The sequence below is a fragment of the Diabrotica undecimpunctata genome, chromosome 3, assembly GCF_040954645.1.
Source record: "Diabrotica undecimpunctata isolate CICGRU chromosome 3, icDiaUnde3, whole genome shotgun sequence".
Classification (NCBI taxonomy): Eukaryota; Metazoa; Arthropoda; class Insecta; order Coleoptera; family Chrysomelidae; genus Diabrotica; species Diabrotica undecimpunctata.
The window spans coordinates 97,634,213-97,651,804 of NC_092805.1; the positions used below are offsets into that span (position 1 = coordinate 97,634,213).

General features: G+C 32.4%; 1 protein-coding gene across 8 annotated transcripts in view; it reads right to left on the reverse strand.

Moving 5' to 3' along the window:
- The window catches only part of lola (longitudinals lacking), a 604,955-nt gene that overhangs the window by 100,219 nt on the left and 487,144 nt on the right, over positions 1-17,592 (reverse strand). Inside the window, exon 5 of one of the 8 annotated variants that reach the window (XM_072526341.1) lies at positions 811-12,174. The exons of the other annotated variants lie outside the window; for them this stretch is intronic. Within the exon in view, the coding sequence (XP_072382442.1) occupies positions 11,789-12,174 (386 nt within the window). The 3' untranslated portion in view covers positions 811-11,788. Of the gene's footprint in view, positions 1-810; positions 12,175-17,592 lie in introns of those variants that run through there. 8 annotated transcript variants of the gene reach the window in all.

Below are 17,592 nucleotides of genomic sequence, written 5' to 3' on the forward strand. Positions count from 1 at the left end.
TATCAAGTCACCTAGGACTCAATATCACGGAAAGAGGCCCACCAGACTCAATCCTTTGGCTACCGTAGGTATCTGAGATGAGTTAATTTTCCCCTTAGAAGCAGTGTGAGCCGTATGGCTAAATCTGGATAATAATAATAATTACAGCTAACAATCCAATATCGTCTAACCATCAAAACGAAAGAAAGTATCAATCAGATATTGAAATAACTGGCAGATCATTACAACGTAGAAGAACCGGTGAAAGAATCGAATTCACCCCAATCAAAGGGTAAAGGAAGGTACCATATTTGCCCAAGAAAGAAAGATTGCAAAGTATCAAAGTAAATGTTCTAAATGTAATAACATTGTGTGTCCATCACATAGCAAGAAAAATAAATGTCAAAGTTGATTTGTTAATTAAAATTATATTTTTTAATATTTATGATTTCTAGTAATAGTTATTGGTAAAAATGTAAAATTATATCTTAAAATATTATCGCTTTTATGTCATTTTAACAATAATTTTGTATACATATACAAAAAAATACTTTAGCAATAATTCGCCACATCTGTAACTTGGTGTTTTAAAATTGACTTGGTAGTACAAAAGTTAAATATAATTTTTTCTATCGGTTGCCAAAAGTGTAGACAACATTTAAGTTACAGACGATTAATTATTAATTATAAATTAATTGTTACTCAAAGTTTACGGTAGTTTTTTACGTACCTATTGGTCTATACGAGTGTTTTATCTATTATTAAAAATGCATTTTAATTTGATGATACAAGTAAAACAATTTGGCTTTATAATAAAAGAAAACAAATGACTTGTTTTTAAAGAAATATAATGAATACAGTAATAGCTTTTAATATAAGTACAATATAGATATCTAAAATTATCAACAAATTTATTGTTAACAATGTGTATTGCTTTTGGAAGGCACTTAGTTACATTAAATTATCAACAAATTGTACGATGAAGCCATCTATAAATTATTAGTTTATTACTGTCATTATCGGTATTACCGGTAGAACCGCCACCGCGGTAAAGAATATCGAAAAAACAAAATTTTAGGAATAAAAATCCTAAATAAAAAAGAAGTTGGTATTTTTAGTAACTCCGAAAAGAAATGATACGTTGAAAAAAAAACATATACCGTAGGTTCAACCATGCTTAGAAAGTGTTAATGAACTGACTCAACTATTTATATCACCAATTAAAGCATATGAGTACGACATAATTCTAAACTGCCATAGTTTGTTATTAACAAATTATAACAACTTATAACAAAAAATCAATTCCCCAAATTTTATTCCGTTTTATACTCGGTTTATTCCGTTTCTAAGCGTCTTTTTAGGGGTAAATCGATCGCCTAATAGCAAAATCAATATGAAACTACGGTGTCATTTCTTTTCAAAGTAGAGTTGCTTCTAAACAAAACAAATATTCATAAATTTGCTGAATAGTTTATTTTAAACTCTTTAGAAAATTTCAGACTAGTTTCTAGAGTATCTTTACTGTTTGTGGACTCTATGTAACACTCAAGAATATTGAAAAAACATTATTCGTAGTTGCTTGATGCCCATTCGAACATTAAGAACTAGAATGTATTCACAATTAAGTTTAAAATAAAATATTGTGCCAATTCCACACACCGTTTTGTTTATAAACAATAACATAACATCAATAAAAATAGTGACAGAAAAAATATAAGAAATATTTGTAAAACGCTACAAACATAACAATACAATACATAACTTAAATTTTTATAAACAGCTTTCACGTACACAACTATAAAGGTAGAACACATTTATAGTTCAAATGTTCATTTATTGCTTTTATAATTTTTAAAAATAGTTTTGCAACGCTTATTACACATAAACGTATATAAAAGTTTAAAATGTCTGCATCAAAATATTATATTTTCAATAATACTCTAAAATATATATCAAACTGTAAATCCTAATTTGGTACAAAAAATAATTGGTTTAATTTTTATAGATATTCCGACAAAAAAAAAATCAGTTAATATCGTTATGTTCTATAGTAGCAAGTTAATATAATCAGGTGAGTGTTGACATTATCTAAAAAAAATTAAAATAATCGTTATTTCTAAATTACAAGCTCATTTTAAAATCGATAACAAATTTCTGGAATTACCTGTCTGGAACTAGGAGGAGATAACAGTTGTTATATAACACAATATTTTATTTAAAAGGTCTGATCAACATTGAAGTTGTACCAGATTCTACTCGGAAACAATTCTACTTGTTGTACTCACCATGTTGTTGTACAACAACGAGTGGAAGAATATGAACAAAGCCAAACTAGCTGCAAGCTGAAAAGTTGAGCACAAGAGACGGAAATGGAGGACACTTTACAAAGTAGATGGGCAACGAACCGTGTCCTCCAAGGTCTCCAGACATTACTCCTATGGATTTCTTAATCTGGGGCATGTTTAAAAACAGAGTTTTGCGCGAAGACCGAAAAGGTCAAAGGTCTCAAACATTGGATAACAATTGAGTTAGATATCATCAATGAAAATCTTGAGATGTTTGCTCGCATTATTCATTCGATCAAAAAACGTTACTTGAAGTATATTGAGATAAATACTTTGAACACTTACTGTGGATACATATTTTTTTTGCTAATTAACCAGCTCACCCCTGTAAATAAAACACGATACATTGAAAAAATAGAAGCAAAGGGAATAAGATTGAATGGGAAATGTTGTGAATCTGACGAACTACAGATATTATACGACTTATTAAACGCTTAAACGCACAGAAAAAGTTTTTTAGAAATTTTACAAAATGATTACAAATATATATATATATATATATATATATATATATATATATATATATATATATATACGAGATTTTCAAAATAAAAGATTCAGAATGATATCAGAATAAACAAACAGCGGGACAAACTTATCAAATGGAAGAAACGTCATACGCACTCAAAATTAAAAAAATGAGACAACCTGTGGACGAGATATGCCTGGACGAGATATGAAGATAAGATGAATGTGCTCATCAAACTATCTGCTTAACTCGGTCTACAAAACGGGAAAATACCGAATGACTTACCGAGTAACTTCTACTTGAAAGAAGTTAAATTATGTTTAAAAATTATACATAACCATAAATACAAAGAAATTTATATCGCGATATTTAGTTTAAACGTATTATCACGCTGCTTGCATGTGAATAAAGATGTCTATGTCTGATTATTGAATTATGAAAAGGCATTCAATATAAAAAGGCAGATAAACTTATAAAAACTTTTAAACAAAAACGACACTCTAGAAAAAACGTGGTCAAGAACCTCCGTCAGTACTGGACTCAGTACCAAGCCACTATTTAGTCCGTTACGGATAAAGTAAAGATTATACGATTGGTCACCAATGTTTTTGGAGGACAAGGTACTTAAAAAAAGAAGACAAAGAAATAAACATTATAAGTATAACTGACTGATTCTCCTAACTCATCACTTGTATTAACAATATCCGAAACGATTTAAATGCGCACAAATAATGATGTTACATATTAGTAAATAAAAACTTAATGGACTTAAACTTAAATTTATGAAATATTTTCATTTCTAAAAAAATATATTCATTTTGTTGCAGATATTTCAATAAAAATACTACAATCAATCGTTAACAACATTATAATTATGCTTTTAGCTAGGGTTTACTAATGGTTAGTACTTACAACAAAGCAAAGATAAAAATTGAGAAATAGATTCCTATCAACGCAACACCTGTAGAATAAACCAAATTTTATAATAAAAAAAAACACTATTGATTTGAACACAAATATACAAACAATTTATAATACTGTGAATCTCAATCGATCAATCGATTTGAACAAAGGTGTATTATTAGATTATTAAAAATATGCTTCCATACCTCTTTGCGGTGTTTGAATTTTTAATTTAATGAAAGGCAGGTTTATGGGACGTATGGGAACTCATCACTTTATAGTCCCCCATAAAATTATTAGACTCAGACATTATCGATACATTGCCGCAGATAGGTTAGGTCATCACCAGCATTTTTGCCCAAGTCGCTGGTTTCTAATACGAAAGATTGCCTGTTATTTGTTACACTTCTTGTTTGTGTGGTAATCTATTAAATTCAGAAAAAGTTTTAAGCAAAATTTAACTGATATATTTATTTATATTGGGTGTTTCCTGGTGAATGGCCTATTAGAAATTTTTATTTTCGCATAGTTTTAGGTATGCATTAATAGAATTTTGTGTAATTCCCAAATGCGAGTCAATGCATTACATTTAATACATCCGGACTTGGATTATCCTTTTAAATTATCAAACAGCGGTTTGCAAACATTTTATGGTCTATACCGGCCACGGGGTGCAGATAGGCCACTGATCAGTTTGCAAATCTCTCCGGATATATTTTAAAATCCCTAGTTTCTACTATCTACGAAGGCATTAATGCGAATTGGTGATGAGTTTGCGTGTACCCAGTTTATGACACAAGGCATAACTGTATTCCTAATACAAAAATAGACATAAGAAACGTAAACTTTATACCCTGTATAAACTTTATAACTTATTTTCATTTGAAAATCCATATTAAACAGGGCAAAAGACAATTCAAGTAATTATAAATTACACATTTATTTTTTCCTCCGTCTTGGTATATTTATTGTGAATCAGAGGTCCATACAGCAGAGGGACGAAACTTTGGTGCTAGAAATTTGGCGTTTCGGTTGAGGAGTTACAGTTGAAACAAAATCCAATATTGGTGTGAAGTATATTTTCTACTCAAACTTTGAGGGAACGACTTTGTATATCTTTGAAAATTTAGACACAATCATATTAACTTAAAATTACTCTACGCATTTTAGGCATGTATAGAAATAATCAGGCAGAAAACCCAAAAATAGAATGTATAAGACAAAAAATCACATAATAAAAACCCTAAAGTGGTAGTTGGACAGCTTCTAGCGAGAAGAACTAACAATATATGGTCCAGTAGATTTACACTATGAGATCTAAGAGGTATCACTTGTCCTAGACGACGCTACGGCGACGTCTACACTTAAAGTGAGACGACCATAATATCAGCGAACAAGCAGGTACAATATTCCAGAAAAGGGGATAACAAACACGCGTGGCAGAGATGGCGAACGAATCTATAAGGAAGATGCACCATAAAATGCTAGAATAAACTGATGATATAAACATTACGAGACCATTCCATTATTATATTATTTCTCGTTCACAAATATTAGCCTGAATAAATAAATTTTTATTTATTCAGGCTAGATTCAGAATAGATTAAATTTTAATTATTTAAATATTTAATGGTTTATATACTTTGGAACCACGTGAAGAAATACTAAAGACTTCCACAAGGAAAAAAGAGGAATGGATGAAGGACGAGATACTTAATATGATGAGACAATGTAAGAACGAAGATAACACTAAATACATTGAGGTTTACCACGAGATCAGGAAGGTGATAAAGCAGGCAAAAGAAAAATACTTTGAAGAGAAATGCAAAGAGATCGAGGACCGTCAAAAATACGATATATTTAATCTACACAAAAAAGTCAAAGAAGTGGCATGCTAAGAAAACAAAAACTTACTGATGCACTTCTGGATAGACACAATAAAGACAGATGCACTTCAATACAAACAGATGAGAAAATACAACACCGTACAGAATACATTGACGAACTGTTTGAAGATAAAAAGAAGTACTTGGAACACATAGAACTTACTTCAGAAGATATAGATCCAAATATTACAAAAGAAGAAATATTAGACGCATTAAAAACAGTGAAGAGCGAAAAAGGCCCAGGACCTGACAAACTTCCTATCGAGCTACTAAAAATTATAGATGAGCAGCATATTGATGTTTTAGTGACTCTCTTGAACCAAATTTGTAGCTTAGGCGTATTATCCAATGATTGGTTAACGTCGATTTTTATTTGTCTGACCAAAAAGAAAAACGCAAGAGAATGCGTCGATTACCGCACCATTAGCTTGATGTCCCATGTGTCAAAATTACTACTAAAAGTCATCCATAACCGAATAGAGTCGACTCTCGATAACTAGGAACTTGATAAATAATTCGAAATATTCAATAACTCGTACTTTTCCTCTAGTCTGGTTTCAATTCTATTGTGAAGGAGTTAACCTTTATACCTCGAACACATACCTCGATAACTCGAATGGAAATTCGAAACTGATACTTTTGTAAATCGAACTTGCCGAATTTTAACCATCGTGGTCGAAGGTCATGTTTGTTTAGTTTCTTGACGATACCTTAGTCACCTTCAATTTCATAGACCTGATTCAGTTCCATGATACTACAACGTATCATGATTCAGTTTTCTATTTAATCCTAATGAAAATAAGTCGAGTTTACAGAAGGCTAAAAATCTTCGGTTATTAACAATAAGAGAAAAATTTGAGTTAATAAACGCTGCGAAAAAAGGGGATACAATTTTAGCGTATTCGAACCAAGGCAACTCCGTCAACAAATTTCAGTCGAAATCTGCTGGATTCCCGGATCGCGGAAAATGCCTCAGTGGAACCTTTTCCAGCAGAAGGCTTTAACTTTCGTCAGTCAGCTAGGTTAAAAAGACTTTAGGACTAGCAGTGGGTGGACGATAAATTTTAAAAAACGATTTGTCATTAGTGTCAAATAAGTATATTATGGGGAGAGTGCGAGCGTAGATGACGCAGTTTGCGAGGATTGAAAAAAAAAACGAATTTATTGGCTAGATTTTCACCAGAAGAAATTTACAACGCCGATGAAACAGGTTTGTTTTATAGATGTATGCCAAATAAAATATTGGAATTCAAAAACAACCAATGTCATGGTGGCAAAGAAAACAAGATGGGAATAACCGTTTTACTCGTTGTAAGCATGACAGGATCAGACAAATGTGTGCCTTTCGTCATTGGAAAACTCAAGAAGACAAGATGTTTTAAAAATGTCAAATCTTTGACAGAGTATAAAGTCAATTCAAAAGCTTGGATGACGAGTGAAATTTTTAAGGAGTGGCTATTTTCTTGGGATGTAAAACTTGTCTAGAAAAAGAGAAAAACATTGCTGGTCATCGACAACTGTACATATTATGGACATATTCTTTCATTTACTTCATTCAAGATTGAATATCTACCACCTAACATGACTTCAAAGGCGCAACCACTTGACTTGGTAATAATAAAAAATTTCAAAGGGTAATATCGTACTGAGGTGGTTAAATCTTTAATTAAACAAATGGAAGAAGGTGATATTTTGCAACAAATCGACATGGTTCAGGCAATAAGATTTGTGAAAAAATATTCGGATGACGTGTCTACGACAACTGTGAGCAATTTTTTTGCTTCTCCTGAATTCAAAAACAATTTAGTTACAGAAGAAGAAGAGAACAAATCTTCAATTCGAAGAGTTTGTTGCTGTCGATTCCGAGGCACCAGTTTTTGATACACTAAGAAAACCTTGAAGACAACTGTCACCTACGTATTATGCCTACTACACAACAGGCCAGGAGTGTTCTAGAGACTTTAAGATTGTTTTTAGAAGGATTTGAGGGAAATGGGCCAAAAATCTTTGGTCATTTGAAGCTATTGCAAATAAAATTGACACATGTAAGCAAAAAATTGATATATTCTAGAATTCTTTCTTATTATTCTAGTTATTTTAAAAAATAAATTAGTAAACGTGTTTCAATGTTAAAATGATTATTTAAAAAGTAATTTTTAAATAAATACATCTAACAATTTTTAAAATGTATTGATTATTACCTACTCTTGATAACTCGAATAAAAATCTTGATAACTCGAACTCCTGTTAACTCGAACTTTCGATAAGCTAAACAAATTTCCCTGGTCCCGACGAGTTCAAGTTATCCAGAGTCGACTATCTATCATAAACTGGACATAGACATTAATGATACAGTATTTGGGTTTCGCAAAGGCCTAGGAGCGCGTGAAGCTTTTTTTTCCCTTGATATACTGATACAAAAGTGCTTGGACGTCAATAAAGATATATATATATATATATATATATAAATATACATATAAATATAAATATATATATATATATATATATATATATATATATATATATATATATATACCCAATATATATATATTGAAAAAGGGATGCGAATTGTCGCTAATTCTTTTTATACCTACTCGGAAGAGATACTGAAAACGGCTCTTAAGGGTGAAAACTGGAAGAGGTTAATAGCGTTTTTATTAACAACATTAGATATGAGGATGACACTGTCATCTTAGCCGAAAATATGGAAGATCTCCAGAGTCTGGTATGGAACTACTTCAGAGTATGGAAAATAATACGGTCTCACAATGAACGTCACGAAGACAAAATGTATGAGAATATCAATAAACTCAAAGAAATAACGAGAATCTTCTAAAAATGGAACAAATGTCGAACGAGTGGACAAATATGCCTATATTGGAACAATGATTAACTTCACAAATGATTATTTCCAGGAAATCAAAATCAGAATAAAAAAGACTAGAGCAAATTTTAACAAATTGAGAGTTTTCTCGATTTTGTTTTAGGGCTTAGAAGTTTAGACCTTAAATAAGGCATCAATGAAAAAGTTGGAATCATACGAGTTGTTGTAGAATATCATGGCTACGCAACATGAGAGACTGGTACGGATGTACATCAAATGAACTTTTAAGAGCAGCCCTCTTTAAAGCCGAATAGCTATCATGATTGCCGACCTCATTCGCGGATATAGCACTTGAAGAAGAAGATACTTTATATGTATAATTGTGTACCTAAGTGTCACGCTCAAAAGAGTAAAAATTTTAAATTAAACAGTAAAAAAGTATGAATCATTTTAAATTTGCATTTGCAGATAGCTGTGTGTTTTAAAAATTGGCTTGGCCCATTACTAGGTATTAAAATTATAAATCTCACCGCTTATTTATCGATATAAATACCGTCTATGCATCTAATCATACAGTCTTTTTAACCTAAATACTAAAGCTATTCGTTAGTTATCGTTTATCGTTGATCCAACTAAAAACGCAATATAAAATTTGGTTTATTTTACAACACTAAACACATTAAACAAAAACAAAAATCTAAACCATTTCTCTTCGTAAAAAAATATTAAATATTAGATTCACTTAATAGATAAAAAATACTAATAATATATTTTATATATTTGGTTTAAATATGCTAAACTAATACCATCAACCCTTATAAATTCTAGCCCAAAACGAACACAGTTAATTTGTTCATATTTTTTCTTAAAATATACGGATAACAGTATGTAATAGAAAAGTATATAAAATTTTTTGCTTTAAAAGTATTACGTATTTATTTATTGCACTATTTGATATATGGAATAAATCTTCCACTTTCAAATTGTTCAAGAACAACTTGGTCCAAGATTAATAAGCTTTGAAAAATACTTTACAGCAGTTATTCTACTTGACGAGAATACCTAAAATTTATTACTCTCTAGGTATACATAGATCTATTGGTTGCGTCATATTATGTGCTTTAAGTATTAACCACATCATGTCAGTGAGATATCTCTCAAATCTTGGACCAAATTGTTACTCTTTTAGAATAATTAAATTACCCCATATGTATTATATAGTTGTCATCTTAAAATAAAGAACTCGGATGCAGACTAACATGGTACCTACTATATGTACATACTTACAAGAAACAAGAGATTCATCTCAGTTTGACTAATTTCTAATAAAGAAATATTTGGGAACGAAAAGACTAATAAATTCTGATGATCATCGTTAGAATTGTCCCGATAGAAAAGCACATCAAGAATCTGACAATATGGAAAACGAATTTAACCCACCATAATTAAGACAATCAAAGAGACCGATATATACTAAATGTGCAAATACGTCTGAACAACTGGTTTATTGATAACGACTTCATTCTTGTTATTACTGAAATACATCAGTACTATAATTAGCCTGAAGGAGTTAATACGTTTTTATAGAGTTCTGACAAATATGGTCAAAGGAAAAGTCGTCGTCTTCAAAATTGTTCGGAAGGAGAAAAAACTGTTATATGCACGTGTATTCTGGACTCCGTGAAAGAAATAAAAATATGTTGGTCATTGACGTTATTACTGTATGTATTGATTTAACTAAAACGTCTACAAAAAGTGTCCACATAATTCTTAAGCAAGTCAAACAACGTGAAGGTAATTCGGATACGTCTGTTGAAAAAAATGAAAATTATAGGAAGAAAACATATTAAGCTTGAAGAGGATAGATACTAAATATGCTATTAGGAGAAAATTCCATGCTTTACTTTTCTCAAATAAAATTCTAACCTTAAACAAAGTCGCAGCCAAAATAGATTCCGACGATTTGATACCCAAGATATCACGAAGTGTATTACTGAGAACATTATGGCAAATGAACATTAAATATATGAAGATAAGTAGAAACAGTATTCTTATAAAAAGAGAAGAGATTATTTTGTGGCGGAGACATAACCTGAAATAAATCCAAAACTAACGTCGTGCAGGAAGAAAAATCTACTATTTAGACGAAACTTAACTAAATCAAGGCCATACTGTCTCAAAGGTGTGGCAGGATTTTAAAGTTAGAAACCGTAGGCAAGCCTTGATTAAAGGATTATCATCGGGTCTGAAAACACCAGCGAGCAAATGAGGAAGACTCATTTTAACACACATAAGCAGTGATATAGGTTTTCTGGATAACCGCTTATCACTCTTTGAATCCAAGAAAACTAATGACTATCATGAAGAAATGCACGCCCAAAAATTTGAAGACTTGTTTTTAAAGATTGTATTAAATCTCAAACAGAATCTTGTTTGGTTATTCAATAATTGTTCTACGCCTCCCTCCATATGATTGTGAGTTGAATGCTGTCGAACTTATATATAGGCTCAAATAAAAAATCAAGTAGCGAGGGAAAACTTAGCTTTTAAAATGGATGATGTGAAAGGTCTGCTAGTTACTGTTATAGAAAACGTCAGGCTATACTCATGGAAGAATTGCATTATGCATACTCGAAAAGAAAAAAGCAGAATGTGGTATCTGGACACTAAAGTGGATATTTCCATTGGACCTTTAATTGTCAATATGACTAATATTTATTGCAATAGTTCTTCATCATCCGAGTTTTCTTCAGGCGATAGTTAATATTTTGACCTTTTGTGGATGTCGAACAGCGTAAACTATACGCCTCTGTGTGTGCAGTGAACGTCTAGCCTGAGTGATATATCTCTATCTTATAGCTTCGATTATCTACTGATCAGCGTTGTCATGTTTTATGGATACTTTAACAAGTCTGTTATTATATGAATATTTGACTGTATGTGAATTATTAATATAGAAGGTGATAAAATAATCTATAATCAGAACCTTGCAAACGTGTTTAATTATCATTTCTCAGAATTTAATGTCTACCATTTTGATACTCTACTATAGTATACTTGACTGTGATATTTTCAGATACCATTTAAAAGTGAAAATGATTAAGTATGAAGTACCACAATAAATTGTCCAGCTTGTTGAAAAGTGCAATACGATATGGGCATACAGGGTTAACTATGAGTAATCACTGTAAGGTAAAAAATCTGGCAACTGTTTTAAGAAAAATTATTAAATTTTCCTTCATTTTAAAAGAAAATTCCATTATAATAAACTTGTTTTAAAGCAAAAAATCTATTGCATTTAATACGTAATAAAATATATATTTAGTAATAATAATTTATATAAAATCGTAATATACTTTGAAGCATAAATAACAAAAACTTATCAATTTTGAACGTTTTGGTTTATATCAGACTTTTCTTCTTGAACAAAAGCGGCTGCAGCAGAACCAATCGGATGGTGCTTTTTAATATGCACTCTTAAATTTCCTTTTTGTTTGGCTTTGTACGGACAAAAAGGGCACTGAAATTTAGGCTCTTGGTCGCCGCATTCATCTTGTTCGTGTCTCCTCATAGTTGACTTCCATTTGTACCGTTTTCCGCAATGGCGGCAAGCAAACTGTGAATCTGGACTGTAACCTGGACGGACTATATTATCTGCGAACTTTTTTATGGAGTTTCTGTGCTCTTTGTGTTTTTTGGGAGATTTTCCTTGGTCTAGAAATTTTTCCAGTGTTGGTGGTACCAGGATTTGGTCAAATTCCAAGAAATCTACAAATATGATAAATGTTACTAAGTATAAAGCAAAGGAACAGAGAAGATAAGTAATTTATATATAGAAAAGTGGGGATGGATATCTTAAAAGTAAAAAATCATTAGAGACATACAAGAAGTAGCTTAGTGTTACACGTTTTTTTTTGCGCAAAATGTAAAATTTCAAAACCCCTTACACCTTTGTATTAGAATAAATAAATTATTGCTTTGGTTAATAAAGTTACCAACTTGATTAATTTGATAGAAAAAAAAGCAAAAATTATTTACAAAAATTTTACATGATCAAAAAATTTATCCTGATTAATCCTAATTTTCATTACTTCAAATAAAATATTACATACCAATTGGACGCGATTTTTTCACGTAGACGATAAATCAGTTATTAAAATTGCTCTATCAATCATAGTTTATTTTTTTTAAGATTAGTTTTATATAAAAATAGAAACAAAGAACATTCATTAGATCCAGATTGAATTCAAACTAGTTCTGAGAGATACCAACTAATTTCAAGTCCATATCCTTAATCACCGGGATAACGCATTTTGACATAAGGTGGTTTATAATACATAATATCTAGTTATATTAGTTTACTAATAGTACCTAAATGAGAGTACCTAAATGAGTTTTTTTCTAGTTTTCACGTAACCGAAATATAAACTTTTAGTTTCAGAATTTTCTTCACAATTTTTAATGCTGAATTTAGTCTACAGTATTCCTTTATCTGTTGACATTCTAAATTATTGTATACCACGACTTTGTCTAAGAGCTGAATAAAAAAAAACAAAAAAAAAGATAATGAAATTTTCGCTTTGTAGGCAACTTTCAAAATATATTTATTATATTATCATTATCTATCCCAATATCATTATTAATGTATTCTATTTCTGCAGATTTCTCCTTCCTGCCCTTGTTTCTCAGCGACAAAATTATGACCGATCCGTCACGAAGGTGTCTGGTAATTCTATTGTTGTCAGTTTGACAAATGTCATTGAGGCGTAATCAATTTTGGACAGATAGAATGAATCCAGACAAAAATCAAGATTTGTATGCCAGTCCGGTGAAGAAATCAAGAAATTGATTTCGGAAAATGTCCTATTGAACACGCAGAGGTCCAGAAGCTCTATTTGGACCTAATTTGCGGAGTTCTTACGGGTGAGAAATTTTACGCTTGAAAGATGTACTACCATAAGGAAACTAGCAAAAATTCTCGAAGATTATGCCTTTAACATGAAAAAGGGCAGTGGCGAAGACTATAAAGAGTCGTCTGTAAAGTTAATGTGGAATACTACGGCAAAAATGGTACAAGAAAAATATTTTATGGAGTACGGCCTAAAAATCGATCCTTTCACAGATATATCTGAGATACCAAGCGAAGGCAGCTTCAAAGTGTTCAAGAAAAAAGAAAATTCAGCTCAAAAAGCATTATCCACCGAAGAACTATTAAAAATCATCCAAAGCTACGACGAGGAAACCCCCGTGGAGCAAAAAAAAGTTTTTCCACCTTTTGGGGAGCCAATTAGACCGTAAACTGCAAGAATCACTTTTTCCAGAAGGCGGTTCGAAAAGTTTGGCAAGCAGCAAATGACTGGTAAGAAATTCATCAAACGAAAATTTATGCACAGTTAGATTATTTTTGAAATTAATGGAAAAAAGGGGACCAAAGATTTTATCAGACAGACTCTTCGACCGTTCACCCCAACTGGAAGGATGGGTCTTGGTTCAAAAACTGTCCACTTGGAATCAACACTGTATCTAAGTGAACAAAAATGTCAATTGAAAAAATTTGAATAGACAAAAAAAAAACACAAAATAACAAACCATTCTCATCGATCTTCAGCTGTGTTAGCCTTGTTCAATCAAGGTGTTTGTGAATAGGAGTTAATTAAATTAACGGGTCACTCAAATGCAAGCTCTCTAAAACCATATCTGCAGCTGGATTCCAGTCACCACCAAAACTCACCATCGAAACAACAAATGAAGCTGGACCTTTGAGTTCCCAAATGCTACAGGTCAATAATACACCAAATCATGCTTTGGTAGAAAAGAATGGAGAAACTACTATAGCTTATAATAATTGTACATTTAATATTGTTAACAAATAAATAAAGATTATGTTTCATTGATATGGTGCATTAATTGTCTCGTGAAATAGTGTTGTCGAATATCATTCGAGAGAAAATTATTTACCGCAAAATGTTCTTCTGCTTTTATTCAAGTTTGTTGCATTTTGGCAATTTTCGCTTATGAAATTTTGACAGAATCACTCAGCTAACGTCTTGTGATTTAACTGTCAAAATTTAATTCGCGAAAATTGCCAGGCAACAAACTTTTATACCAGTCGAAAATATTGCCGGTAAAATTTTCTCTCTTTTGATAGGTATTTCGTCCTAGTAGGACTCATCAGAGCGACTGGGTAGAAGCTCTGAACGTGAAATCAAATATTTTCCGCCAAAGAAAGTAATAATAAAATAACTTCATGAATACGTATATGGCGCCATTTGAGAATAAAACAAAAAGTATAACTCCGAAGATTTTTAGGTGTTCGAAACAAAAGATTTTTTTTTCAGATTTTTGCCTAAATTTCTGCCTTGTAAAATTTTCAAAGCAAACAGACGATGAATGGAAGAAACCAGTTCACGAAGGGTTCTTATCTAGATGAATCAATGTGTCGTGGAATGCAATTTTAGATTCCCAATGTCAGTCCATAAATCGTTTGCTTGCTTGGAAAATTTTACGAGGCACAGATTTAGGAAAAAATCTGAATTTTAATTTTGAATATCTAGAAATCTTGAGAAGATGAAAAAAAAAAAATAAAGCAGGTATGATGTTAATACTTTTTTATCTAATATATATATATATATATATATATATATATATATATATATTACGGACTTCGCCGTTTAATTTTATCTGTTGTTCGTTTTTGACGTTATTTGTCTTTATTGTTATATGCTTTAGTATATGCTATGCTTCTTTATACTGAAGAATATATTATACATTTTCTCTCTTTCCTTCATTCTCTCAACTTAGTGCTGTCTTGAAGTTATGCAATCTTTGTTTTTCCCTGTCATTATATATAGCATATCGTTCACTTCTATCTATAAGAAATAACCTTAAGCTTCTACATCAATGCGGCCAAACTCTTGTTAGTCTTTTTACAACATTGTAAAATTTTAGAAATTCAGTTTTTATTTCTTTTTATTATAAACGTATTATCAAACCAAAGAGTTTAAACTTTTCCATTAACCATTACCATTATTCAAAGTTTATCATCAGTATAGTTATTTAAATTACACAAATTACCCTGCACCAAACTAGTGTTTACCACCTATTATAGTAAAAGGCTAACTAACTTCTTCTGTAATTGATTAGCAGTTAACGATGAGTCTCCTCCCAGAAAGCGATGAGGCTCCTACGATACAACTCTGACCGTTATAGCCATTGACAATATCTGCCTTAACCTCAGGCGAAACGTCAAGGAGAATTAATTCTATGTAGACTACTGCCTCTAAGCTAGGATATGATGTACGATTTCATCTAAAAATTGTATAATACACATACACAAATAGCTACATACACAAAATAATCAATCATGAAATATCCCGCTCTCACAATGCTGTAACTTATTCCATCTAGTAATGAACTGTATCTGAAACAAATAGTTTGTATCAAGTTATACAAACTATTGTAATAATAGTCAATCCCTAGATGTTAAAGATGGGGTGCCATGACCAACTTTGGCAGACCATTAAACATCTGTTAACAATCACAAATCCCTTCTAGTCCAATGTTCCACACACATCGAGCATATGAAATCTTCCACCACGTCCATTTAATAAGATCTTCTGGAGTTCTATTGACAATTACCTCGACATGTGTCTGCATAAAACCATTTTTTTCTAGTACTGCTACCATTTTATTAGTACTTCTGTGCTATTGTAAGTCCATTGAATTTTGTCCTGCATTTCTGTCCAAGCTACTTATCCAGAAGCCATAGGGCCTTGACGTGGTGGATGGGCTATTCATCTTCGATCACGGTCGCTAATTCAGCAACGCATGACCGAATGGAAGCTAAAGACTTAACTGCGGTGTCAGGCGACACTTATTAGTCCTCTGCTGGCATACAGAGCTCTGGCAGGAGTTCCCATCCATTCAAAAACAATTGATGAAACTCAACAAGTAAAGAAAGAAGGTGCGAGCATGAGCAGCGCGATTAGGAAAAGGTTTCAATGCTTGTTGAAGCAAGGCCTTGTCTGAAAAGAGGCTCGCAAGCAGGCGCTAAAACCTTCCTGCAAGCAAAAATCATAGATGTAATGTAACAATGATTTTTTAGGTCGAAGTGTTCAACGATCTACGAGGCAAAATGAACCTGACGTATTTGTTTAAGGTATAATTACTGGAATAAGTTAAATACTTGTTTAAATTTCCAGTTAGATATTCTCATTGACAATCGTTTTCAATTTTTCTGTGAAGAACTGTGACAGCCGATTTGACAGATGAAAAAACATTGATAGATGCGGAAAAGAAAAAAAAATTCACAGTTGACATGGCACCTGGCAGTTAATAGCTGTCAGTCGCCATCTTATGGTCAAAGTGAGGTAGACTAACCGGCCTATACTCTGCTGTATGGGCCGGTTCTCCTTTCGGATAGCGGAGATAAGAATAAGATAAGATAAGACAATTAAAAATAAGATAAGCGGGGCCAAATATCCCAGCCGGTCATAAGAGACGACCAATGGGAAGGAATGAATGAGTGGTGGAGAGCCGTCGGGTGAGGTGTCGGGTTTGTAGAAACGCTCGCAGGGCGCTTCGACGTTACAGTAACCGGTCTACACTCCTAGTGTCCGAGACAAGTTTCTTGTGGGACGTGGGACCACTATACTTTCATTCCACAGAACCAAAGTGAGGTTGAAGGAGCTGCGACCCTTATACGTCCTTTCTCCATTAAGGGCGTAGGATCAGAGAACAACCGAACCGGTTTTTCTATGGTAGGATTGCGGCATGTACCCACTAGTGGAGACTTAAGAGTGGGAGAGGAGAGGGTGGAGCTCCGCGATGCTTCGTGCAACGCGCCGCCCTCAAATGGTGTCGGACTCGTAGGGGTTAGTGGCTAACTAAAAGTCATATCATAGAAAAACCGAACACATGTGTTCGGTTGTTCTCTGGTCATATGCCGAAAGGCCAGATGGACCTGGGCCACCCTGATGTTTATTACATCGGAGGTACACGAATTACTTCTTGTATGTGGCGGTTGAACCAGGGAAAATTTTGTATCTCAATAGCTTTGTAAGTTACTCCCCTCCCGAAGTAGCGACTATATTTTGTTCGTGTTAAAAATTGCAACCGTATTATTCTATTTTTGTGTACTAAAAATGGCGGAACTTATCAAATGTCCGTTGTCACTTCTTAAACAGT